Raw genomic sequence first — 26985 nt, 5'->3', positions numbered from 1 at the left:
AAGGCCGTTTAACTGAAACGACAAAGGAAACCAAAATATGCTTGTGTTTCGGACGGCAGAGGACTTATGCGGAAAACAAGGAAATCAAGGGTCGTCTTTTTTTGCCGGCGACGCAGAGGATTTCTCCCAGAGAGTGTCACCCCACAACTTTGGATGGCCTATTTTACTTTACCTTCAGAGCGTATTGGCTCACACAGCAACTCAGATCGACCGTGTTTGCGTGAACAAAAGTGCGTTACTATTTCACAGAAACACACGTACTTTGAGAGAAAGGCAACGTAAATCAGTTTACCACATCTTTGGCGGCGCACAAGTTGTTGAATTACGTCACTGCAAGCAGCATAACATGGCTTTTGAACGATCAAATCATAACTGTACTGGGTTACAGATTTATCAAGCCGCCCGCGTGTGTCCTGTTATCGCGGAGGCGGTGTTGCCTTGTTTGAAAATAATTAACAGCTGTACTATACTGGTTTCAATTACAATCGCTTCTTGAGGCATCGAAGCACAATTTTTAATATTAAAAAGCTGCTATAACGTAGGCGTGGTAAACGGCCCTGTTTTCTGAGACAACGTTTTCTACTTCGCAAGATCGCCCGGTTGTACCGGTGGTAATGGTTGGTGATGTGAATATGAACGTTCCTAATTCACTTCACAAGTATTATTCTTACCATCTGATGTGGCTCAATTTCAGGAATTTCATTTCCCTGCCAACGCGCGTAACAAGCACACAGGTTACTCTAATTAATTCCGTACTAACATGCATTTGAGTCCGACATTGTTGTTGGAGTGCGCAGTAAACCTCTCTCAGATCCTATGGTTGTTTTTACGGCATTTCACAACGTTAATGTAAGAAAAATTGATGGAGTCAGGCATAAAAGTCAGGCAGTGAGACCGACTCGAAAAAGTTGATGAGGAGTATGTAGGCATTGAGTTTATTAACCTAAGTAATTTGCTAAGAGACTCATAACTTAATGTAGCAGAACATATGTTCGAGGTTCTTCTTGCGCACCTATCTGTCCATGGATTACGGTGCTTATCCCAGGAATATTAACATCGAGCTTTTACTGCTACGATAAATGGAGATATTATTACGATATGATCGAGCGATGCTCAAGAAACGAGCCGCCGCGAGAACGACGATGAAGTTGGTCGCTGGGCTTGGCGCGAGCGAGTGTCGGCCTGGCTGCCTGGCTCCAGTGTAAATAGCCTGTGAATAGCGTCTTCTGTCTGTGTCTTTCCACACGCAACAATATTACAGGAATAATAGTTGGTACTTGGGTCATTTTAAAATATTCCGTAACAAATAATTGTCCGTGATGAGGGCCTGAAAAAGATGCTTTTACCTACAACGGATCAACCAAACTGCTGGTGACTGCAAACAAATGTGACGAACACTTAAAGAAGTTATGGCTAACACATCAAAGAAGTGATTCATCCTCCCACCGTTACCGATGAGAGTGCTCAAGACTTCAACACTCATTTTACTACGGCAGGTCCAGCCTTAGCAGCTCAGCTTCCTAAAACTGGTATTGAACGTCTTCTAAGCTCAATAGTAAACTCTTTTGTCCTGGGAGAGGTAGAAATCAGTGACAGTGTTTTGACTGTTTCAAACATACAAAACAATAAAGCTACAAGGTCCGATAGTATTACTGCGAAATCGCTTAACGACAACGGTGATATGCAAGGACCTCTGTCATGTCACATATCCAATCATTCCATTGAACGAGCAAACTACCGAACTTAATAAAAATTGCTAAATTAATTCCTATTTACAAAGGTAATTTGCCTGACCTTCCAAATCACCGGCCAATATTGATTATATTATAACAATATTTTTGAGAAAATTATATCAGTTTGGAGAAAACATTTCTACGTAAGTACAATGTACTTTGTATGAACAGCATGATTTCAGTTCTGGGTTCTCAATTGCTACTGCAGTTACGACTTCATCACTGAAGGTAAACGCGACATTTCAACTCAGTATGCAAGCTGGTGTTCTCTATCTTGATTTAGAAGTAATAAAGCATTTGACATTGTGCGCCATTTTATTCTGTTAAGTAAACCTAAACATTATTGGTTTTGTGGAAACGCATTTCATTTCCTTTCAGTTACTTCAAACATCGTTGTCAGAATCCCTAATATTACATCGCCTAAACAAAATAACACGGTCAGTTGTTTGCTGACTGTGCAGAAGTACACATGTTCGCCGACGACGCATGTATTATTGTAATAGACGTTGATGTGAATGAACTCTGTGCCCACGCGTGAACATTCCATCTTGTATCTTGTCTTTGTGAACGGAACTGTTTTACGCAGTTGTCTTGAATGTGAAATAATTGATAGTCTTTCTGATCACAAGGCAGTCTTCATTACACTTATTCTGGTCGTTGACGTCACAGCACCTGTTTTCAAAACTGTGCTGAATTTTAACAGCGCAGATGGCATTGCTGTTACTGATTTACTGGCGACATCTTTTGATCACTTCTTGACTTCCAGTGCCCACTCTGACGTCAATACCTTACTTGAGTACTTCTACAACAATGCCCAAGAGTCAAGTATGAAGTATGTTCAGAAAATATGTATAACAGCTAAGTTTAAACGGCCCTAGTACAACAGGCGCATCATCCAACTTATGCGACGAGTCGAACGGCTTGGAAAGCGTCGTAACTCCCCGCCAAAGAGTCAGCATCAATTTTTTCTCAGTTCACTGGTCAACATTAAAAAATAAAATACGCGTTGCAAGGGGCTTCTATTATAAAACACTGGTTACACTCATGATAGTTAACCCAGCGAAATTTTGGAAAACTATTAGCCCGGTATCCCCGTTCAAATCTATTTTATTATTGACGAACAACCCTGTTTTCATCGTTATTCGATATCCGAAGCATTTAGCAAATACTTTAAATCTGTTTTTGTATCCGACAAACGCAAGCTCCAAAGCACACGAGATGCTCCACCTCATTTCTTATATCCAAACACCCACAGCGGCGGTTGTTAAAGTTCTGCTTAGTAGTGATACAATTAAAAGTAATGGACCAGATAGTGTTCTGAAAGAATTTTTGAAAAGGTACTCAGAAAGTGTTGCACGTTACCCTAACAATTGTCGATTGACAGATGAAGTAGTGTTCCTCGTCTCTAGAAAACTGGCACTGTCACCCCAGTATTTAAATCTGGCAACAAACGGATGCTTTTAAACTACAGGCCAATTTCATTAAAACATGCTGTAAGTTATTAGAACATATCATTCTTATACATATCAGCAAGTTTTTAGCTAATAGTAGCAATATTTCTCAGTGGCAACACCGGTGCTGTGCTGGCCACTCAACAGTCACGCAGCTCATAGATTTCACTCATGACGTTACTTTCGCATTAAACACTCGCGGACGCAAAGCTGCCATCTTTATAGATTACGCGAAAGCATTTCACACACTCTGCTAAAATGGCAAATGTCTGGACTGGCTGACTAGCTATCTTTGATTCACGGTCTCAGGCCGTCTCTTTTAACAACGCTCACTCGTCGTTAGCTACCGTTACTTCAGGTGATCCGCAGGGCTCGGTCTTGGGGCCACAACTATTCATTATATATATTAACGATGCGGCCGAAGTCATTAGTAAAACCGCGGCCAATCTTCGTACGTATGCAGACGACTCTGTGCTTCATACAAACGCTATTAGCAATAAATACCAACTCGAGCTAACTACCATTTTTGCTTCGTTTTGCCACTGGAGCCATCCTGGCAAGTGTCGAATAATCTTAAAGGGACACTAAAGAGAAAAATTATTTCTTCTGCATCAGTAAATTACCTTTCTATGACACCAAAAACGCCACTCTTACCACGATAAGACGCTTGGTAAACCAGAAAAAGTGCAAGAACGAAAGACGGGTGGCGACGCCTCCTTGAAGTTCCCGCACCTGGTCGCTGTGACGTCATGGATTTTGATGGCATATTCTAGGGTCTACTCAATTATATAGCGGTACAGATTGACTACATTGTGTTCTAAAGGAACCAAATATTAAACATGACAAGTTTTGGGAACCTTTACTGAGCCAACGCGGCCGTAATGCGAAAACAAATATACTTTGGAATCCCCGACGCCATACTGACACACCGGCATCGGGGTTTCGGCGCTAAATTCAAATACTGATACTTCGACCTTCATTTTCTCATCTAATAAGCAAACTATAATTTTGAAAGGAGTTCCTGCAGGGTTCTCAAACAATGCTTTATTAGTCTCAACTCATTTATTGTTTCCCTTTAGTGTTCCTTTAAGACAATGCTGTCGATGGCTTTTTCCTACAAGCCGCCGTGGTTCCTCAGTGGTTATGGTGTTAAGCTGCTGAGCACAAGGTCGCGGAACCGAATCCCGGCCACGGCGGCCGCATTTCGATTGGGCGAAATGCGAAAACACCCGTGTACTTAGATTTAGGTGCACGTTAAAGAACCCCAGGTGGTCGAAATTTCCGGAGTCGTCCACTACGGCGCGCCTCATAATCAGAAAGTGGTTTTGGCACGTAAAATCCCATAATTTAATTTTAATTTTTCCAACAAAAAATAGCCTTTGTATTTTGCTTAGAGTAACGGACACAAATACCTCGAGTGCGTTCGCGAATTTAGGCATCTGAGAGTCACTTTCACGACCAACTTAAAATGGCACAAGCACATTGACCTAATCTGTTAAAAAGCGCTCCTGACACTTGCTTAAGTCAAACGCACGCTGAAAAATTCCACTAAAGAGTGCAAACTCACGGTCTACTAAAGGCTCATTCGACCCATCCTTGAGTGCGCCTCTATAATTTGGTCGCCTCACCATCAATGCGACATAAACAAGATTTATACACGGCAGGTACGATTGCCATTTCTCGCTCTCCTCACATGCTCAACTATTATCCCCACAGTCGTAGGCTCATACACGTTCATTTGATCTGCTTATCACGCTTTACAACCTTGTCAGTTCTGTTCATGTTTCCGTGCATATATGTCTTCGTGCACCAGCTCTGTGTACAGCACCAGGGGCACATTTTCGATGAACATTGTGCCGTTTAGGTAGCAACTAAACTCCTTTAAACGTTCTTTCCTTCCGTCAACAGTTGAATTGTGGAACAAGCTTGATGGATACGTTAGACGACTGCCCACGGAACAGTTTTCATCAGAAGTGATAAAATATATATCGTGTTATAATTTATTAGCATTTTTAATTTTGATCTGCATTTTGTAAACCTGTTTTACCTCTTCTGTGGGACCTTTTAACTTGTTATATTCTGCTATTGTGTTCTTTTATTTCCTAAGTTTTGCATTGACCCACCCCTGCTATGTCTCGTGTGAAGACAGCAGTATTTGTAAATAAATAAACTTAGCCAAAAGGCATACATGGAGTAACGCAGAATTTGAGACAGGTTCTTAAGACACAAGTTAACAATTATATCAACCAAAACAACATATGGGGTATTCCAGTCTTTCTCCAAAATTTTAGACACTAGAACATTGGAACAAAATATAAACACCATCTCATTGGAACAGACTAGTTCCTCCAAGTACCTGCGGTTGATTTTCAATAAACACTCACAATGGGAAGTTTACATTAACAGCGCTTGCACCAGGTAAGCATCTCGCTGCCCCAGCTTAACGCCAGCTCACGCGTACTTTAGTTCCCAAGTATCAGCCTTATGTATTCTGCTTTTATAGAAATTAATTTAAGGTGCTGTACCGGTTCTTGGGGATGGTCATATAAAACGACTTTCAGTCCGATTAGCAAGTTTCCAAAACGAGCAATTAGAAAACTGTCTCATTCGGTCGAAAATGTCGGGCTCGAATAGGTCAGAGAGCTCTGCGGTTTGTTGGGTTGAGAGGTCCGGTGCAATCATTTTTGTAAAGTCGCCGGGCAGAGCAGATGCAGAAGGCGCAGAATGAGCACTGGTCTAAGACGGCGCAACAGATAGAGCAGCAATATGGCAATCGTGGGACGGTGACAACGTCACAAGAGACATGCCTGGATGAATTACTTGAGGGCACCGTCCGAAATGTAGGATGAAAAGACATGCCTGATTGTACGATAAAGAAGTTATGGTTGAAGTAGTAACTTAACGCCATAAAAACACGGAAACAAGAAAGGTGGACAAGGGCAAGCGCTAGTCCTTCTCCACCTATGCTGTTTCCGTGTTTTTATCGCGCTAAGTTACTACTTCAATTATGGACGACCACCTCCTCTAAAGACTACCAACTCTTCTGAAGAAATTATGGTATGTAGGAAGCAGACATTGTAGGAAAGCAGGACTGAAGTCGCTGCAGTAAGGACATAGTCTCCCTCAAGTACAGGTGGGAAGGTTAAAGCAGTGATGCAGGTTGCTGTTAGACATGGGAGGTGAATAACATCCGCAGAACAAAGCTGAGTTGGGGCTTGAGCAGGAACGTCAACAGGAAGGGGTAATTCAACTTGTACGCACCGACTGAACAGTCAATCAGAGCAGAATGGGTGGTTAAAAGTTTAATCCGAAGATCACATCGTGAGGGCAGCGTTCGAGCACACTAAACAAAACAGACGTGTGGCAACCGCCGACACTGACACATGCAGTATACATTCCGAACACAGCCAGAGTTTCAACGTCGGCGACATGGCGTATTCGAGTCGGAGCAAGAGTAAGTACTTTCTTCAAGCGCCTATGAAGCTCTGTACTGATGACAAAAATTAGCGCTCCAGTGTCCATGAGCGCTGTAGTGGGCAAACCATCCACGTCCATGAGCATAAGGTTCCGGTCAGTAGGTAGAGTCAGCAGTAAAATTTCAAGCCGAGGCGATAGAGCAGAGTCACCTCCAGGAGCTTCCCAGTTCGTTTCCCTTCAGAGAGCGACGACGGAAGGCTGGAGACTGGGAGCGACGCAGCTGGGGTGAACGGGAGCAGCGACTGTGTGCTAATGGCGAGCGGCGGGTCGCAGTCTCTCAAACGTCGTCAGGTGCATCTTCAAACTGGGTGGCGAGTGCAGGCGGGCGAGGATTCAGTGGGGAGCGGAGGTAGGTGGCAAACCTTGGTAGAAAGTGGGTTTGCCAGGAACTTCGTCAGTGGCAAGAGATGAGGCCCACACGTCCACAATAAAAGCGGATGGGTCTATCATCCTGTGTTTGCTGTTCGGCGGAGTTTCGACAGCTCGGGTAGGGACCATAGTGGCCCCGAAGAACAGGGGAAGAGGCAGCAGACGAAGCAAAGCCTGGATGGTTGGCGCAGCAGATCGACGGCAGGCCCACATTTGCAAGTTCTTGCTGAATAACCGATTGAATTAGAGGCGCGAGCGACCGGCAATCGTCAAAGCACTGCCTCACTGGTGTGGCAAGAGACGCTGCTTCAATTTCACGCCGGACGATACGTACGACCTTCTCGGGGGAGGTGGGCTCACGCGGTAGACAAATGTCTTCGAACGTCGATGAAGCTATGGTGTTGGATAGACGTGTAAGATACTGAACTATGCAGGGGCTCTTCGCGTTTCCAAAGCGCCGACATTCGGCAATGATCTCATTGATCATTGTTACGGTCTTGTAACCAAAGTTAAATGCGTCGTTCGCGATGCCATCTAAAACCTGGCTGACCCGGTCTGCCTCTGCCATTTTCCACCTTGCAGTAAAGAGCTAGGACGTCTTGAATGTATACCACGTAACATACAGTGGACATCTCTCCACGTGTCCCAAAGTCCTCCTTATCAGCCCCTTGACGGCCGACGGGCTTGCCGAACAAATCTCTAAGCTTCTGTTTGCATGCTCCCAACATTTAATCTATTCTGATGTGTCTTGAACCAGATCCGTGCTGTTTTCTTTAGGTAGAATATTATATTAGCCAGCCTAAGCGTTCTATCCCACCTGTTCTGTGTGCTTAGCCGTTCGTAATTGTTCAACCAGTCATCGACGTCAAGTTGTCAATTCTGGAAAAAATGCCAGGGTCGCGAGTCTGGGACACGATGACCGTCGGTGGCGAGGACGGGGCCATGGTTGAAGACTCCCCTTCGGATGTCATGGCCGCCAGGTTACATCCGCTGCGGTGCTTCGTCTTGCACAAGTGACTACCCAGCAGTTCAACCAATGATGTTATGGGAAGGAAGAAGCGTAGGTGTGTTTACAGATGACTTGTCATGGCTGAGGCAACGTGTGTGGAGAGACGCAAGCCAAAAATATTCATCGTCGTTTCCAAGGCCTTTCTTCCAACTTTTCTTCCAACATTACAGACTGTGAAAATATAAATGGGCAAATGAATGTGGAAAATCTTTACACAAGGCAAGTTCGTGCGGAAGAAATGCTGCACTCGCAAGTAATTTCATCAAGCGTTCAAAAATGTTATGCACCTGTCATAAGCTATGCTTCCTGGTAAAGCCAGGTGCCTAGATTTACAAGATTGTTTAATCGAAATGGACGTCATGTTAAGTGCCATGTGTGCCGAAACTCTACAATTCATGGCCTAATTAGAATCTTTGTGAATCATTAGTGAACCATCCTTTCTGTCTTCTTTTGCGTTTTACAAGGTTTGAAGTAGGTTTATCGGGTTTCCTTGATGAACTGTAGAAGGCACTTATTTATATTTGCTAAAATCAAGAGGGAAGTTATGGGTAATATGTGAACGAAGTTCGGAAACAAATTAGGCCTTAGAAGTAAGTAACGTGAAAATAACGAGAGCCACTTTCTATATTATTAAAAATTCGAGAATATTTTGGCTTCCCAAGAATGTTGCCTTTTAATTAAGGTCGTGACTACTTCCATCGTACATGTTTGTATTCTGAATAGTAGACCGACTGTCCTAGATGCATTCCATCATTAACGTTAGACATACAAATTTGAGGATGAACGCAAGTATTTCTCATTTACAGGAAAGGAAACCGGCGTTAGATACTACAGAGATGCTGGAAGAATTGTGAAAGCTTACCAAAGTGAGTAGAAACTCCCAATTTTTATAACCCAGCTCTTAGGCGCCCATTTCCTGCGTTGAGCGTCGGTGAGCCTCCCCTTCCCTCGGCGTTATCGAGTGAACGAGCACGGCGAACGATGAAAGAGCGAATGCGGAGCGCAGTGGCGGATGAAAGACGGCGAAAGCAACGACAGTGCGAGGATGAAAGTGGAGGAGGAGGAAAGGCACCTTGAAGCACCACCAGATGGTGTCACGTCCGCGCATGCGCAACAGCGGCTGCACGAACCCTGCGGGGCAAAGAAAATTAATCGGAGAGCTCGCCTTCGCGCATAGCGTTCATCGCAAGCGTTCTCGGTAAAGATTATGGCCGTATAAGTTACATTTGCCTGGAAGCGGCAACTGTGTGGTCCATTTATATATAGCGCGGGATGTCGCGGCTCAGCCAGTCAGTGCTGTGTCCCGTGCGATGCCTCAATATATCGCGAAATGAAAACACGTATAGAGCTGGGCAGAAATTATTCATTAGGGACATCACAATCGTCGGTCAATTCTTTTTTTAAATAGGCACTACATGCTGTTCGTCGCGCGGCCTTGTTTAATCCACTATATTAGAAAATTTTGGCAATTCCTTGCTCAGCCGTGATTAGCTCACGCGATCATTCGAAATTCCTTATTTTTCGCGTGCTTTGCAACTCAGCAGCGTTTGTAAGCATTGCGATAGTGAAAAATAAAGCGAAAGAAAATATTAGCAACGAATATATCAGTTTTCATTTTTTTTACGTGCAACTCTTTCTCAGCTAGCTACGGATGCCCAGCCATACAGGAATGTGCGATTCGGTGCCTTATCGACGGTGGATTATTTTCTGTTTGCAATATGAACCCTCCTTACCACTGTTTCTGCTACTTCATGCCGAAGTCACGTAAGTAGGCAATGTTATTGCAAACACGACGTTTTACGATAGATCTAGGATCCCCACTGCAATCTTTGAAGTGGCATCGCGGACCTCTTCCACATAACTTGGCAATACCCCAAGAAAAAGCATGTATGACATATCGAGAACAATATCATTGGGACATTGGGACATGGGCAGCTCAGGCCTGAAAACACAATTGTACATCATCAACGCTACACTGGAGGCCGCTTCCGTTCGCGAAACCAGGATCATCTCTAGCGCATGAGCTAAAGGGTGTAGGCAAGCCCCGCTAATCTTTCGGAATAAAAGATTTACTCGCTCGCTGTCAGTACCTCTGACGATTTGCGACGCACGCGGTGGAGTTTCCCGGCATTGACGAAGTTCCTTGATCGGACGTATCTGGCTGGCATTGAGAAATATAGAGGAGGCGATGTTGGGCGAAATGAAATTTGGATGTGGGCCAGCATGAAATTTGAGAGAGGGCCAACCTAAATTTGGAGCTGAGCCAACTTTAAGTGTGGGGTAGGACAACATTAAATGTGGGGTGGGCTAACTGAAATTTTGGGAGTGAGACACCTTGAAATTTGGGCATGGGCCAAAATAAATTTGGGGACGGGTCAACTTAAAGCTTGAACGATGGCGATGTTGAAATCTGGGGGTGAGCCAAGTGGAAATCTCGTGGTAGGCCAACTTTAAGTATGCATGTGGACCAAGCTAAACTTAGGGATGCGTCAACTGTAAGTTTGGGGCTGGTTGTTAGGCCAATTGAAATTCGGGAGGAGTAGGCCAATTTTAAGTTCACTGTGGGCTTACTTGTATTTGCGGTTTGCACAACTGAATTGTGTGGTTGGGCCAACTGCAAATTTGGATCTCGAACTACTTAAATGGTGGGCCAAATTGAAGTTTGTGTGTGGGCCAACTTGATGTTCTTGGGTTGGCCAATCTCCTACTGAACGCTGCTGAGCGTCCTTTGAGTTACGAACACCTCGCGGGCAAGCCAGCACGTTGGGGCGCTTCGCGCCTGTTCATTACGCTTTACCGAGGCGCAGTCAGAACGCTGGCGGAAGCTGTTGCCGGCAAGGAACGTGCACATAAAAATAATTGGAGGACGCTTAAGCTTCGCCTTCGAGAGTGGAACGCGATAGCGTTATCGCATCCCGTTCGCACCGCCTACTCAAACGCGTCACGCCAGCCAAACGTCGGGATCGGCACAGATAGCCGGGCCCCGACGCGCCATGAAGGCGGACGCGATCATGGGGCGAGTGGCGCGCCACGTGTCGGGCAGCGCCGCACATTGCGAGGAGGGGGTCTTCTGTGTTTGCCGCAAGATGGCTCTGCGTGTGCGCAGAGCGCAGAAGAAATGTAGCGGAAACGTACTTCGCTACTCGTGAAACTGCGACTTCTGTATTCACTAGAGGCGATTTTGTCCCGTTCTGCGGGAACGAACTCGTGGCTGAGTGGTAGTGTCTCCGTCTCACACTCCGGAGACCCTGGTTCGATTCCCACCAGCCGATCTTGCAAGATGTTTTTTATTTATGAAGTGCCTTGTGGGATTTATCGCTCATGGCCAACGCCGCTGACGTCGACACGGCCGACACCGGCTTTTCTGCGACACGAGCTCCTTAACGCTATCGCGTTAAAACAGGCTTGCAGGAGCGACAGCGAGGGTGACGCGGCTTCCCGTCGCCGCACCCTGCTCACGGCATACTGCGGAAGCTGGTGTTCCCTTTCGACCGCTCTGCTCCGCCGAGGCCCGCTCATGCTCTGCGTTCCGTCTCAACTGGTGCAAATTGCATTGAAGTGACCTGATGCTGGGAGGAAATCTTTCTGACAATAAAGCCTAAGCATTCTTTGCCACCGGAAAGGCCACGGGCAGACGCGCATAAGCTAGGGAAAGCAAGTAAGCGAAACTAAACGTAAAGTCACAGCCAATTAAGGTAAACAAAGCTTACGCATTAGTAGACCGTTCTGAGAAGTCCATTAGATTTTCGCTGCCGTTAGTCAGTGCTTCTTGCATGAAAAAATTGGCTGGGTAGTCCAGCACTGTAAATGAATACAAAAGTAGATTTCATGGGAAAGAAAGCCATGAAACGTTCAGATGAACCAATCAATTAATGAATCAACATGTTCGTCAATAAGAACTGGAGAAAATAGGCAACATAATAGGGATGATAGGGATTGTATAAATCCCCTCCCTCCACCCGTGAATGAATTGGTCGCAAATAACGTACAGAATGATCGTGTTTTCTCGGGTGTGTATGCACAAAACAGCTTTACTAGCGACCTGTGCACAGCGGAGACGTGGCTGAGACGGTAACCATTATTTCAGCAAATGGAATCGCCAATATTTATTCATGCTAACCACCGAAAGATAACGTTTATGCACATACTCTTGTTAAGACGTTGTGCGCATACCCAGTTGTTCACTGTTGGCAGCTGTCAGCTTGTCATCAAAGAGGGTCGTTGAATAGTGGCACATACGCAGTGCCACACACACGAACACCAAAGTTGTTGAAACCGATTACGGGCATAGAAAGGGCACCTTGTGAATAGTGCGTGAAGTATCCCAAGAATGCTAATCGATCACAAAAGTCACAGTTTTGCACGAAACAGAAAACATTGTCAGCGATAGCAATCTGTGATACAATTACACCAAGTAAAGTTCTTAGTTTTATCGGCTGAATAATTGGAGTTTACATGCGCCTATTAAAAAAAAGGTGATAAGAATGGCGTCACCCGCACACAAACAAACAGAAGCACATCTCACTATATCACTGCTGAACTCCCTGTTACAACGACAGTTAGAAGCGCTGCTGCGTCGTGGAGCACACGTTTTAACGCGATAGCGTTAAGGAGCTCGTGTCGCAGAAAAGCCGGTGTCGTTGGTGTCGGCGTCCGCGGCGTTGGCCGTGAGCGAAAAATACCGGCAGGCAATTCATAAATAAAAACATCCAATATGGGCTGCGTGGGAATCGAACCAGGAGCTCCGGAGCGTGAGGCGGAGACGCTACCACCCAGCCACGAGTTCGATGCTTCAATGCGGTAGAAAAGCGCCTCTAGTGAATGCGGTGTTGTCTTAAAAACGTGCCGTAGAAAGTTATACTGTGGTGTATATCGGTAATTATGAGCATGTAACTTAGAGAAGTTGCTGTTACACGAGTAACGAAGTACGTTTCCGCTACATTTCTTCTGCGCTTTCCGCACACGCAGAGCCATCTTGCGGCAAACACAGAAGACCCCCTCCTCTCAATGTACGGCACTGCCCCGAAAGGTGGCGCGCCACGCGCGCATTGGCGCGGTGCGGGGACCGGTGCGAGGCGCGTCGCGGCCCCGACTCCCTCTCCCCTAACGATGCTTCGCCGTGCTCTCTCACGGGTTGCAGAATCAAGCGTCCTTCCTTTCTTTAGATCACTATCTATATATCTCTCTGCCCGTGCCGATCCCGACGTTGGGCTGGTGTAGACCGTTTCCCCCTCCGAGACACTGAGTTCTTTGGTTCGTTCCGCTTACTCAGGCGCACGTTGCGTTTCCGCGCCGAACGCTGTGTTGCTCGACGCTCACCGCGTGACTGGTGGGTGCAAAGTCCGATGCGGGGCGCCTCGTAAGTGATCGTTGCGCCGTAGCGCATTGTCTTACATCCCTTGGCGGGTCGACGGGAACGCTGTCACGTTTCACTCTTGAAGGCGAAGCTTAAGCGTCCTCCAATTTTTGTACAACTGCTTTCTCTACGGTGTCGCCCTAAGCTTAACGCCACCTGCAACCTTCGGCTGGCGGCACGGCAGTGGGCTTGAAGCCACAAGCCATCTCAGCTTGCCTTTGAAGATACCTCCTAGATACGGCACACGGGCCGCTTTCCTGTTCAGCCGCGCGGACAGCTATGCGCAGTTACGGGAGTCTTCGTCACGTGAACGCCAATATTATTCGCATGGTAAGACGGAGCGCATCAAGTTATCACCCTTCTCGCCTTACTCTCACAAGCTTTCCCTCACACGAGCGCATTTGCAAGAATAACCCGATAGCGTCAAGGAGCCTGTGTCGCAGAAAATCTAGTGTTGGCGTCGGATGGCACTTAGGCAAAAAGGTTTTAGAACCACACATGCCCAGGCCTTCCATATGACACAAGAAATTTAGTGAACTAATTGAATTTCTCCTGCTAGAATACGTGAAGAAATCGTAAACTACAACTTACAACCTAAATACACGATAGCTCTTCGATTGAAATTCTACTATACGAAGTGACATAATTGGGTTACGCGAAAACTCAAAGAAACCCCTTTTACAGCGTTTCTACAATTCACACAATGGCCGCGGCGCCCGCCATTTGCGGGTTCCCGCGCCCGCGTGTCCCGGGGTTCATGAAGTGGCCCGCCCGGTTCCTTGCAATACCTCCAGCTGGCGCTCACCTCCACCGCATCACGACCCACGCAGGCGTTTCAACCACAAAGCCCACTTTTGCGCATAGCGTTCGCGACCAGCGTTTCCCGGTAAACATTACGGTTACATACGCTGCAGCTGCCGGAAAGCGTGAGAATCAGTCAAGGATCTTTGAATGCTATCGGGTTTCAGTCTTAAGGCCGAAGCTTAAGCTTCCTTAATTTGTTTGGACACCTGTTTGACAAGCTAACAAAGGAAGTGCGAATCGTTGGTTATTCTCTCTCCGCGAAGAATGTGTTTAGCTTTATGACGGGGGAAACAAGAAGAAATTATTTTGTACATAGAAGACCACGCATGGAAGTTTTTGCCGATATTCTTAGACTGGAAGAGTCCTGTGGTAATGATCAAGACTGCCGTGATTAGGAAGCAAATATATTTCACTACGTAACCAACCACGGAACTTTGATTTCAGTGACACTAATAATCTACAGAGCTGTTTTTACGAGCATATATAGATATCCTTGATTTGAGAGATAACTTCGAAAGCATTTGCAATTGGGAAATGTTGGCAGGAAAATACATCGTGTTTCCTGGGACTTTATGTCATACAGGTCTAAGAATCGGAATTCATGGCCGAAATTAAATCTTGCTAAAATTTAAGGACTGTGTCACGCTTAGAATTTTTTCTGCTGGAACTAGTTACCAGGCAAAAATATAAAAATTCATCAACTGAATAAAACTTGCGTCAAGTTTTCTTTTTGACTTCCTGAAATGTCCATTCCTATATCTCGTTTTTTTTAATCAGCGTTCTTACCAAGCATATAGGGCACATTTTGCAACTTAGTAGTAGAACGTCTAATCATTTGCCATTATTTTAATGAAGAGACATGTAAAACTGATTTGTGCGCATATGAAGTCACATAAACGACTATTTTTTCAGGAGGACTGCCTAACTTTCCACGTGATTAAATATCGCGGAGGAACCTATCGATAATTCTTCAAACGAGGCACAGCTGGAGCAGAATAATTACTCACAAACGTACAAATTGCTATCAACGTTCATCACTCACCGAGGTGCTTTGTTGGCTGGTATGAATGTGGCAATAATAAAATACTGACATTGTTATGACCGGCTAATAGTAGTTGCACATTTAAAGGCTTTTTCGATCAGGCGAAATCACAACGCAAATTTCATCAATGGAGGTGTCCACCGGAACAGGACAGAGCCATATGTTCCAGCGAACGGAGTGCTTTATGCCATGGCAACTAAGTGGGCTTTTCTGAAAAGCATCAGGGTTTGAATTCACAATGATGTTCGTACGAAAGGGCTTTGTGGCATTCGCCAACCACCTTGGCTAATCATTTGCCCAACATAGAAAGTAGCTGGAATTTTCCTTTACGCGCAATTGTAGCGTAATAGCTTGCCAAAATATAACACTCCTATGCCACTCTGTTTAGCGCTTTTTCTGCGGTCAGGTGCGATCTCCACCTGAGTTATTAACGAGATCAGCCGGTCGTCAATGGTGAATGACACGAATGGCATATAATCGAGTAGAATAAATTGGTGTAATGAACCGGCCCTGTTCCTCAAAAACGTCCGTATGAATACATATACGCCTTTCTACACTGTTTTGAAGCACTGCCAATGTCGTTGAACTGCATAAGTTGTTATTCTAAACCTAAGAGATCTTTTGCGCAGATGCATATGCTGGATAGGAGGCCAATAACATTAGATAACATCCTGGTTGCATGGCTATTGGAACACTTAAAACACAGTGCAGCTCGCGCATTGGCGCAGTTCGTTGAATATCTAATCTTACCATCTTATACCCTTGTCACTCTGGACGTTTTAATGCCATACGATTCAAATGGGAATAGCATCGAGTCTCATTACTCAGTTGTTACAGAGCGATATTTAATGCCATTAGAATCGAATGACTTCCGCAATCTAAGTTCCAGGAGATCATTGGGCTTCGCACTCAAAGAGAATGTATACTCTCGACCCCCGAGACAAGGCAAAATATGTCATTGATGATTCGTAATTTCAGAGCATTCATATACAGAGGTAATTAGGCGTGGTTTAAGGAATTTGTCATTTGAACCAGAGAAAAGCTGTACGGCAGGCTGTCATGAAATGTTTTTACTCTCCACCTCAATGGCATCTGGCGGCCGTCGCTTTACTAGTCGACCATACTGTAAACAATCGCGCACCTCTACGCACATGTTTTCGGCGTCTCGAAGAGCACCTGCATTTATTTGTTGATCGAGCATCTTCCTCTGATTAGTATGCGTTGCTCGCCAACGCAAAGCACACATCAACTAAGCGCTTCACCTATTGCAACTGATCGTTCTCTTTCAGCGCTGCCATGTCAGTCATATTGCTTGTCTGCAATTTATCGGCGATGGTACGGTGTACTTGAATAGGGCAGTGTGTGTGTGTGTGTGTGTGTGTGTGTGTGTGTGTTTGTGTGTGTGTGTGTGTGTGTGTGTGTGTGTGTGCGTGTGTGTGCATGCGTGCGTGCTTACGTGTGTGTGTGTGTGTGTGTGAATTGAGGTTCCTGCATAAGGATCAGAACAACTCCGGGCTGCTTCCGATCGCGCACATTGAGAACACTGGCTGCATTCTTGCCCTTTGGCGCCCTTTCATGGAGCGAAATATCTAAATGAGGGTGGTTGCATTCGTCACAGAGTAGTCTTTCTTCCTTCTTTCTTTCTTCGGAAAAACCTGGCGACCGCTTTTCTGGCTGACGCAAAATGAAAGGAATACCGTGCAACCAACTAGGCGCTGTGCAGGTGTTCTCTCCATGCATCTCATCTTCGTGTGTTTCAATAGTAAAAACATATGCATGCTAAAAAAAACATATGCATGCAATACTAAAAACATGTGCACCGAAGCGTTGAGCAGACTATCAGGCACACTCCATAATGTGTGGGTGGAAACGTGCGTGCTCAGGCTGTGTTATTAATGTATCCTAAAAGCTCATATTATTTTTTTATCGACAAATTATAATAATTTCGATTGTGCTTTGATAGCGTTTTAATTTATAAATGCAGAAAGTTATTCACAACATGCTTAAATTTTGCGCGCTAGCACGTCGGTCGATCGCAGTGCCCTTCTGGTGGCGTCATCGCAGAAGCGTCTCCGGTTCTCCCATTGATTTGCTATATGGACGACACACTGCCCCATTCTATTACACCGGAGCTATGACTCCTAAGCAGCTAAGCCTTGTTTTGGCTTATAGTGGCCAAACATTCCCGGACTTGGAAGTTTTAAATACGTGTGATTTCAGTTCAGCGGCGCCCCATATTGATAATAAAATAGATTGACTTTTGAGACATTCTACACAGTGCTTTTTCTACTTTTCTCATCAACTTTTTCCAATGATCGCAAATGATATCATGACGGAATGACATTAATTTTCCCTGTCTTGCGCCACCAGGCGTAGAATGGCATTCGTTGCTCAAATGGAATTCGAATATAATGTCATTAGAATCTGCACTGTCACAGGGGTATTAGTTAGGAATATCTAAGAGTTACATATTTTATTCTGCAAACTTTGATCACGACGGTGTATATGTCGAACTTATTCATCTTCTAAACATCTTCATATGCACTCATAGTGCCACATTACCGTAATCTTCTGGTTGTGTGTTTGTTTATCTGCAATATGTCGTCCACCAAGGAGGACCGCCATTAATAAATCAACATGAGCATTTGAACGCTTGTGAACTGGTAGCGACAATTGCTTTTGTTGTGTATCTGTCAACTTAAGAACTCTTGTCTGCAGTCTTTCATGTATACTTTGTTTTACCCTTTTATTGCGATACCCCGCAGGGGCGTCTGCGTCAGCAGGCGTTTGGTGTGTTGCGACACCACGTACCCGAGCACACGAGGGTTGGACCCTCCCGCGTGTAGCCGTGCGCGGCTTAGCCGTGTCTGGGGAAAAGGGGATCCTGGGGGTTGAGCCGATGCTGGGTGTTTGGACCTTTAAGGCTCCCCGGCGGAGGCAACACACCTCTTCGGCCTCGGCTTCACATAGACGGCACCTCCAGACTGACCCACCTGGAGGAAATCGGCAGTGGCCTTTTTCTGTCCTCCTCTCCAATCTTCGTCTTTCTCTCCCACTTTCCCATCTTTCCTGTCTTCTCTTCACGTCTTATTACTTCCGTATTTCCTGGCTGCAAGGGTTAACCGTGTGTGATATATTCAACCTTGGGTATATACATTAGGTTATAGTGGCGCTGTATAGCTGGCGTCTGTAGGTTTCTTGGAACCTCTAGCGTCCCCTTGTTGGGCTCCGTGGTGGGTGGCTACCACCGCCACCGAATTTTGAAACCATCCAATGGCAGAAGCGTTCCCGCGACTTTCAGATCGGCCTCTGAAAAGAGGTCGCACCGAAGCAACTTTCCAGTTCTTTTTAAAACCAAGCGAAGACACATTTCCGAAATACCATGTTCTTCATAGTGAAGGCAACAACACCGTTAGAAAACTGTCTCCATTCATAGCATCGAAATGCCTAGCAAACACAACTGGATCGGGTTACAAGGCCTCAAAGATGGCTAGCGGAGACCTCCTCCTTGAACTGACCAAGAAAGCTCAACTAGAAAAGCTCGCCGAACTCACCAATATCGGTGACATCAAAATAATAATCTCTCCACACCGCTCACTCAAAACTAGCAGGGGAGTTATATCTGAAGAAGACTTCTTGAACCTCAGCGACGAAGAGCTCCTCGAAGGATTTCAGGAGCAAAACGTAATTAAGGTTCAGAGAATCACACTACGACGAAATGACCAACAGATCCCGACGAAACATGTGACTTTGACATTTGGTAGTAGCACTGTCCGTAGTTCACTCGACGCAGGATATCTGAAAATCAACGTCAGACCGTACGTACCCAACCCAAGGCGGTGTTTCAAGTGCCAGAGGTTCGGGCATGCATCTCAATCATGCAGAGGAAAGGAAACATGCGCGAAGTGTAGTGCCAACGACCATCCATCTGACAACTGCAATTCTCCCGCACAATGTGTCAATTGCAAGGGCGATCATCCTGCTTACTCGCGGAGCTGCCCTTGCTGTAAAAGAGAAAAAGAAATAATTGCAATCACAGTAAAGGAAAAGATTTCATTCTACGAAGCGAGAAAAAGGCTAGGGCACTTACCTCAAGCAAGCTATGCCGGTGTGACGCGGCAGGGGCAGCTTTACACCGGCCTCAGGAATCTATACAGGATCCACGTCCGGTACCCCTGTAGAAACCCCAACCGCCCCCTTGGTGGCTGCAGCCAGTGCTGCTCCTTCAGCAACGAAGACGGCCCAGCAGACCACAGTGCCGCAGGGCCCGAAGTTGAACCGTACCCCACGGCCCGTAACGCGCGTCTCGGCGCCTGGCTCTCCATCGTCCAGCGCCTCGGAAAAGGCGATGGAGGTCGATGCGAAAACCCCGGCGTCATTGACGCCAAAAGACCCGCGTTCCTTGGAGCGCTTACAGAAGGATAAGCATATTATACCTTCGCTGAGAAAAGGAAAGGTAACCTGAACGGGGGGGAGGGGGGTCGTTACCGCCTTTCATAAGAGTAATCAGTTTTTAAATACATGTCACCTACAACCCGTAAGCTCACACACACAAGTAACTTTTTTTCCAATCCCAATAACATGGCTTTCATCATTCATTGGAATTGCAGAGGCCTAATTCACAATCTAGGTGACATCAAAGACATTATAAATAAGTTATCACCAGTGGCATTCTGCCTTCAAGAAACGAACCTAGGACCAAAGCATACAAATTTTCTTAAAGGCTTTACCGTCATAAGAAAGGACCGGGAACACTCCAGTCGTCTATCAGGAGGTGTCGCTATTGTCGTTCAAGGCGGCATCCCTATACGGAACGTTTCACTAAATACTGCATTTGAGGCAGTAGCTGTCACCGTTTTAACTTTTAAGACTGTCACCATCTGTTCGCTGTACATCCCTCCCCATACCCATTTCACAACTCTAGACATGGAAAATTTAATTAGCCAGCTGCCGAAGCCTTTTGTTTTAGTTGGAGATTTGAATTCTCATTGCACTCTTTGGGGCAACGATAAGAATGACCAAAGAGGACACCTTATCGAATGTTTTATTTTAACAAACAACATCTGTCTTTTAAATTCAGGTGCGCCAACTCATTTTTGACCGAGTTCACGTACTTTTAGCTGCACTGATTTAGCATTTTGCTCTCCGGATATCTTTAGCGATATTAAATGGGACGTACTGGAAAATCCATATGGCAGTGATCATCTACCTGCTTTAATCCACCTTACATCAACGCTACCCATTCTATCCCACAAACCACGCCACTGGTAGTTACAAATGGCAGACTGGGCTATTTTTACGGAAAGCTCCAGGCTGGAGTAACTTATTTTAACTGACCTAAGCACTGAGGAAATTATGGAAAAGTTTACCAATTGCATTATTTCTGCAGCCGAAAAGGCCATTCCGCAATCCTCTGGCATTGTTCGGAAACAGCTTAATCCTTGGTGGACCCATGAATGCACCGCGGCAAAAAAGCAGCAAAATAAGGCCTCGGGAATCTTACGCAGGTACCCAACATATAACAACCTTCTAAATTTCAAACAAGCCAAAGCGCAAGCTCGATATATCCGGAGACAGGCAGAAAAGCTTTAGTGGAAAAAATATGTATCTACAATTAATAGCACCGTCACATCCAAAAGGATGTGGGAACAGGTCAGAAAGTTCAAGAGGGACTACTCGTCATACACGATACCTATACTTACAGCTTCAGGTACTCAAACAACACTACAAGAACAAGCGAATATACTTGGGGAGCATTTGTACAACGTCTCCAGCTCGGCTAACTATTCAAACACGCTCCTAAAATACAAACTGTCTGCAGAAAAGGAGAAACTACCAACTGCTAGCATGTCAAGCGACGAATACAACACTCCATTCACGGTACAAGAACTTAACAGGGTTCTCTGTGCTGGCAAGAAAACTGCAGTAGGTCCAGACCGGATCCATTATTCCATGCTCGCACACCTATCCCAAGCATCCGTAGAGGCTCTCCTTAAATTATTTAACAAAGTATTTGAATCCCTAAACATGCCAAAAAGCTGCAACAACGCAGTAGTTGTGCCTGTTTTAAGAACAGGTAAATCTCCCACATCCCCAAACAGCTTTCGACTCATTGCCTTGACAAGCTGTTTGGCGAAATCATATGAAAGTATCGTAACTGCCAGGTTAACTTTCACGCTTCATATACGGAACTCCATGGATTCTCATCAGTGCGGCTATAAAAAAGGGTGTTGAACGACAGACCACCTCGTCCGACTTGAACATGAAATACGTGAGGCATTCGTACGCAAACAGCACTGCCTGGCAGGGTTCTTCGATTTAGAAAAAGCGTATGACACCACGCGGAGATTCTGGATCTTACGTGACCTCGCTGCGGTAGGAATCCGCGGCAAAATGCTAAACTGTCTTGCTGATTTTATGTCCAACAGAACATTCCAAATCCGTCTAAGCAATGTGCTCTCGCACACATTTATCCAGGAAAACGGCGTGCCAAAAGGTTGCGTACTAAGCACAACACTCTTTATAGTAAAAATGAACTCTGTTAACAAAGTCATTCCCCCCTCAGTTATGCACTCCATATACGTCGATGATCTGCAAATAGCCTGCTGCGCCTCAAACTTACGAACGTGTGAAAGGCAGCTCCAGATAACAATTAATAAACTAATTGAGTGGGCTGAGAAAAATGGCTTTCGCTTCTCAACTCAAAAAACTGTTACCGTGCTATTCTCGCAAAAACGAGGGTTGTACTTAGACCCGGATTTAAAATTGAATGATGTCGCGCTGCCGGTAAAACAAAAATATAAATTCTTGGGAGTAACCTTTGACAAAAAACTAAACTTCCTATCCCACATTAAAACACTAAAGATTAAGGCAAATAAAGCATTGAATATCCTCGAAGTTTTATCTCATAAGCACTAGGCTTCCGACCGAACCTGTCTTTTACGTATTTACCAGTCTCTTGTGCGTAATCTTTTAGACTACGGCTCCGTGGTTTACGGCTCAGCCAGACAGTCCTATATCCAACGACTTGATCCAGTACATAACCTTGGATTGCGACTGGCAAGTGGTGCCTACGGAACGTCACCTATTCAAAGTTTATATGTTGAATGTATTGAACCCTCATTACAGCAGCGCAGAGCATTACTCACATTCTCTTACGTACTCAGAATTCAGTCATCACCGCAACACATATGCTACAACATCGTCACACAGTGCAACTCACGCTTACACTACACAAATAAACCAAACATGATTAGGCTACTTGTACTGCGGTATGAGCAATATTGTCAGGATTATGAAGTTCCCCACGAAGTCCTCCAGGTTGCCAAGAAACCAGAACGGTTGGCCCCGTGGTACGATTTACCGCAGTTGTGCGACTGGACATTACCACATTTAAGGAAAAGAGACCACTCCACACGAACACATTATACAAGAATTCCGTGCTCTTCATGACCAATATCAAAATCACATGCAATTCTACACTGATGGGTCCAAAACAGAAGAACACGTGGGTGTAGGGGCCCTAACAGAAAATTGGGAAAGAAGTATTCGTCTACCAAAACATGCCTCTGTTTTCACTGCTGAAGTTCACGCTGTATGGGTTGTAGTTAAAGAGATTATCACTGGCAACTACAAAAACACAGTCATATACACTGATTCCTTAAGTACACTGAAGGCTCTAAATCTGAAATCTGAGTGTTAACCCCTGTTAGGGGATATACTAAACATGGTCGCGCTTAATAAATACGGGAGATCAATCCGCTTCTGCTGGGTACCAAGTCATGTTGGGATACCGGGTAACGAAGCACTCGATAGATGTGCATCGATGGCAGCGAACAAAGAGATAACAAACACAACACTTCCATACAAAGATAGCATCTGCGCGATTAGAAAAGCCTTAACGGCGAAATGGCAATGCGAATGGGACCGTTGTGCTGACAACAAACTACATCTCACTAAACCCATAGTTGGCGAGTGGAAGTCATGCTATCATCAGGAGCGGATCATCGAAGTAGTTTTATGCCGACTAGGCATTGGGCACACACACCTCACACTCAATTACTTACGAAAGAAGACACACCAAAATGCGAGAAATGTCAATAGCCACTAACAGTTATGCACATATTACTCACATGTACGCAGACTGAAATACACAGACGAACGCTTTTGCACAAATTATATCAACTACACATACCTTTACACCCTGCTCTAATTTTAGGTGATGATCCGCTAGTCCCATTACGTGACGTCCGTAAATTTGTAGACGACACTGGATTTTTAGATAAAATATAGGTTATTACCAACGCCTTTTCCTTCATTAACTGTATTTTAAAACACCTCGTGTTTGGCGCAGCATAGCCTTAGCCGCTTTTGCGCCATTAAACCCCATTTAACTAACTTTTATTGCGATATCTATGATATGGCCAACCAAGGTGGATTTACGCGCTCGTCGTCGCCATCGGCTTGATGTTCTGTGTAAACTTCAAGTACGACAACATTGCGGCCGTGAGCCGTATCCTGTACGTGCGAGCGTGAGCCGAGAAGCATGGTGGCTTCATGCGACGGTGTCTTCTCGCGCTAAAAAGAGAGGAAGGTGGGAAGAGTACACGGCGTCTTCTCACGGGCGCAAGGGGGGGGGGGGGGGGGCGGAGAAATGTGCGTGCGCCACGAGGAGGGGGTGGCGAGGGAAGGGCCAGGTTGGTGGTGCGTCTCTTCTACACTACCTGCGGTGGCTGAGCGCGACCGCGCGCGTCCTATTTTCGAGACAATCTGCAAGCAGGTTCGAAGACAGCTGATAGCTTCGTGTGCGCTGTGTTCTTGAGCACCTAGTTCGTGTTGATACGAGAGGCAGCACGAACAGGAATTCGCTTGTCGATGCTGCCGATTTTCATCTCGCCAGCGTTCTGACAGCGAGCGTCTAGTGTCATTGAGTGAGACGTTTTCGTGTTTGCCTGTGCACGTGACAATGTGCTCCTTGTTTTCTTTAGTAAGAAAATGTTTGCAGCAGTTTATGCAGCTGATAAAACGGAAAATCTTACTTCGTGTATCTGTTTAATAACTTGCTAACACAATCAATGCGTTACCTTTTGGGTAGAAGTGAGACTTTTTTAGCACATCTATGAATTAGGAGAAACAGACATCAATATGTCGTTCCTTAGAGTTAATAAAAACTTTGGGATTATATGAGAAGGCTGCTTGCTCAGACGCTTGTCCATTGCTACTAGACGACATATCGACAGGGTGAGGTTCCTACTTGAAATAAGACTTATAGTGTTATCGCAGATAACAATGAGTCGGTGTCATTGAAGTTGTTCGTTAGGGTTGCCGACGTTTAGTGTGACGAGGAATAGAAACAAATGACTTCTGTTGTAAAACACGAGCAAATCTATTTTTTAACGAACAGATGTATGGAGGGAGACATACGCATGAAGAAAACACCAACAGGTTAACGACACAGCCTCTACCTCAATCCACAGTTTTAAAATTTAGTATGTGAATTGCTAACCGTAAAACTAGGGAGAACTACAACTTGATAAAGAGAAGAACAGTCATGTCACGGTATACTGCATTTTCCTTAACGTAAACTTTAGCGGGCGTAGTGCAGTGTGTATCGCTGTGGTAGCGCTGGCTTTGGCTGGTGGTGGCGTTAGATGGCTCGAGGTATTATGCGTTTATTTGGTGGAGCAGGAAGCGGAAACAACGCACACTGTAACCGCGGCTAAACGCTGCCTAGCGGTGATCCCAGGCAGCTATACACTTCCAGGCCTGGTGCTCTGCTGTCATCAATTGCACGGAACTTTCGACCTCCGCTGCTGGTTACTAGTAGCCCCGGACAGCCAGCAAATCTCGGACCTGGCTTCTGCTCGCTGATGCTTGGTTGGCTGCCTTAGTCGCCGGCTCGTGACCTTTGAAATCACTGTAATGTAAAGCATGCCCGAAATCTGTAAACTCTGGCCGCTGTCTCTCTCCTCCGGCCGTCTCTATTGCCTTTCGTTCCTTGCCACCACACCTATCCGCGCACGCACATCCCAATCACAGTGTCTAAATTCTTCGCAGAATCACGTGTCCACCGGTAATTAAACTACGTCTTGCGCGCACGTTGCCTAATCCTATCGGCGTAGTCACCGAAAAGAGGAAACTGGAAGGGGGGTCAAAGGAGGCACTTGCCCCTGGGCAAATAATTATCGTAATGCGGTGCGACCAAGAGGTTGAAGAAGAGGCGGACGATGACAGTCTCTGCGGCAAGCAGCGCCATTTCAACCGCTATCTTTCCGATTGCTCACCTCCGCCAGCCCTTCTCTCCGTATAAACAAACTATCATCCGTAACAGTTTTGGTGGAGTTTGAGGGGTACTTCAACTACGCCAAAACAAGGTTCTCCGACCACCTTATTTTCGCCGAGGCCACCACCTTGCTGGACTGCCTCCATTCCCGTTAGTAATCGAGATGCCACGCGATGAAGACGGAACCCGGGCTGCACCAGCTCCAGCGGCCTCTCCGGTGCTACGTTCAGCGGCGGGTAGTCCCTGACAACGCCAGCATCTCATAGAGCCTCGATTCGTCGCTGGCCAGTCCGGCGAGGAGGTGGCCGAGTGGCTCTCGTACTATAAACAGGGGCGAAACAACAACCGCTGACGCGGAGTAAGCCAGCTCGCAAACGTGATTTTCTCGATGGACGCGGCGTTCATGTGGTTCAAAAACCACGAGGATAAGCCTACAACATGGAATCGCTTCGTGTTTCAAATGAAAGATCGTTGCGGTGATTCCATCGCGAAGAAGAAGCAGGCTGAGCAGATGCTGCTTCAACAACCCTAAGTGTCAGGCGAGACGCGCACAACCTATATTGTAGCTTCATTGAATCTCTGCAGAACGGCCAATCCTCGCATGTTAAAGCAAGAAAAGGTTGGCCACTTTCTGAAGGGAATCGCCGAGGACGTTTATAAGTTCCCCATCAGCAAGGAGAGCCTCAACTCAATCGCCACCGACATAATACGGCATTGCTGTCTTTCGAGACCCCCAAGAAGTGGCGCATCACACCGAAGTTTGGACGGCCCGCAAATGTTACGACTGTCGCCAGCGTAGATGACTGCCCATAAGTCGATCTCACATTAGGCATATCATGCAGGAGGAGCTCAGTCGACACGCGGAAACCACCAACGACAAGGATTTCCCTATGCTCAGCAGCCTTACCGTCCCACACGGGCCACTTTTTCTATTGTTGCGAACGGCGTAGAACACTATCTCGCGAGGCCACTATCTAGGATGCAACCGATTTACCGCCAGCAGTCTAGTTACGGCAACACTGCCGACTATCTGCGTCACTCGTACAATGACTACGCGGAACGAAACTAGCGACCTTGTGGACCTGAGCGTCCTAACATCTCCTTTCAAGGGTACGACGTCGTCCAGGAGTCTCCTGTACGTTAGGGGTACAGGAGACTCATCTCCTGTACCCTTGATATATATCCAGGGTACAGGAGATGAGTCACTGGATATATATGCAGAGTCACTGGATATATGTCTCGTTTCAGTCGCCAGTGTCACTAAATACCTCGGTGGTATGAAACACCACAGTTGTCATCTTGGCCCGAGAGTCGCAACTTCGGCCATCCGTAGTCTCCAGGATCATTTGCAACGACCTTGCCCAACAATGTTTCTCGACGAAAGCGCCGCAGTGACTCTCCTGCTTCCGACCGCACCTCGGCTCCGCAATCTTTGCAGTAGCCCCGCTGTCTCTCATCGCGG

The 26985-nt window shown here is 45.9% G+C and overlaps 1 protein-coding gene across 1 annotated transcript in view; it reads left to right on the top strand.

Annotated features, from left to right (window-relative positions):
• Nucleotides 1–15297, top strand: part of LOC129380710 (uncharacterized) — a 112489-nt gene extending 97192 nt beyond the window's left edge. Inside the window, exons 9-11 of the mRNA XM_055062486.2 lie at nucleotides 8846–8905; nucleotides 9681–9803; nucleotides 15112–15297. Coding sequence (XP_054918461.2) covers nucleotides 8846–8905; nucleotides 9681–9803; nucleotides 15112–15140 — 212 coding nt within the window. The 3' untranslated portion in view covers nucleotides 15141–15297. The remainder of the gene's footprint in view (nucleotides 1–8845; nucleotides 8906–9680; nucleotides 9804–15111) is intronic.
• The last annotated feature ends 11688 nt before the right edge of the window (nucleotides 15298–26985 follow it).

This window comes from Dermacentor andersoni, chromosome 10, assembly GCF_023375885.2.
Source record: "Dermacentor andersoni chromosome 10, qqDerAnde1_hic_scaffold, whole genome shotgun sequence".
Lineage (NCBI taxonomy): Eukaryota > Metazoa > Arthropoda > Arachnida > Ixodida > Ixodidae > Dermacentor > Dermacentor andersoni.
This window is presented reverse-complemented; position numbering and strand designations above follow the sequence as displayed.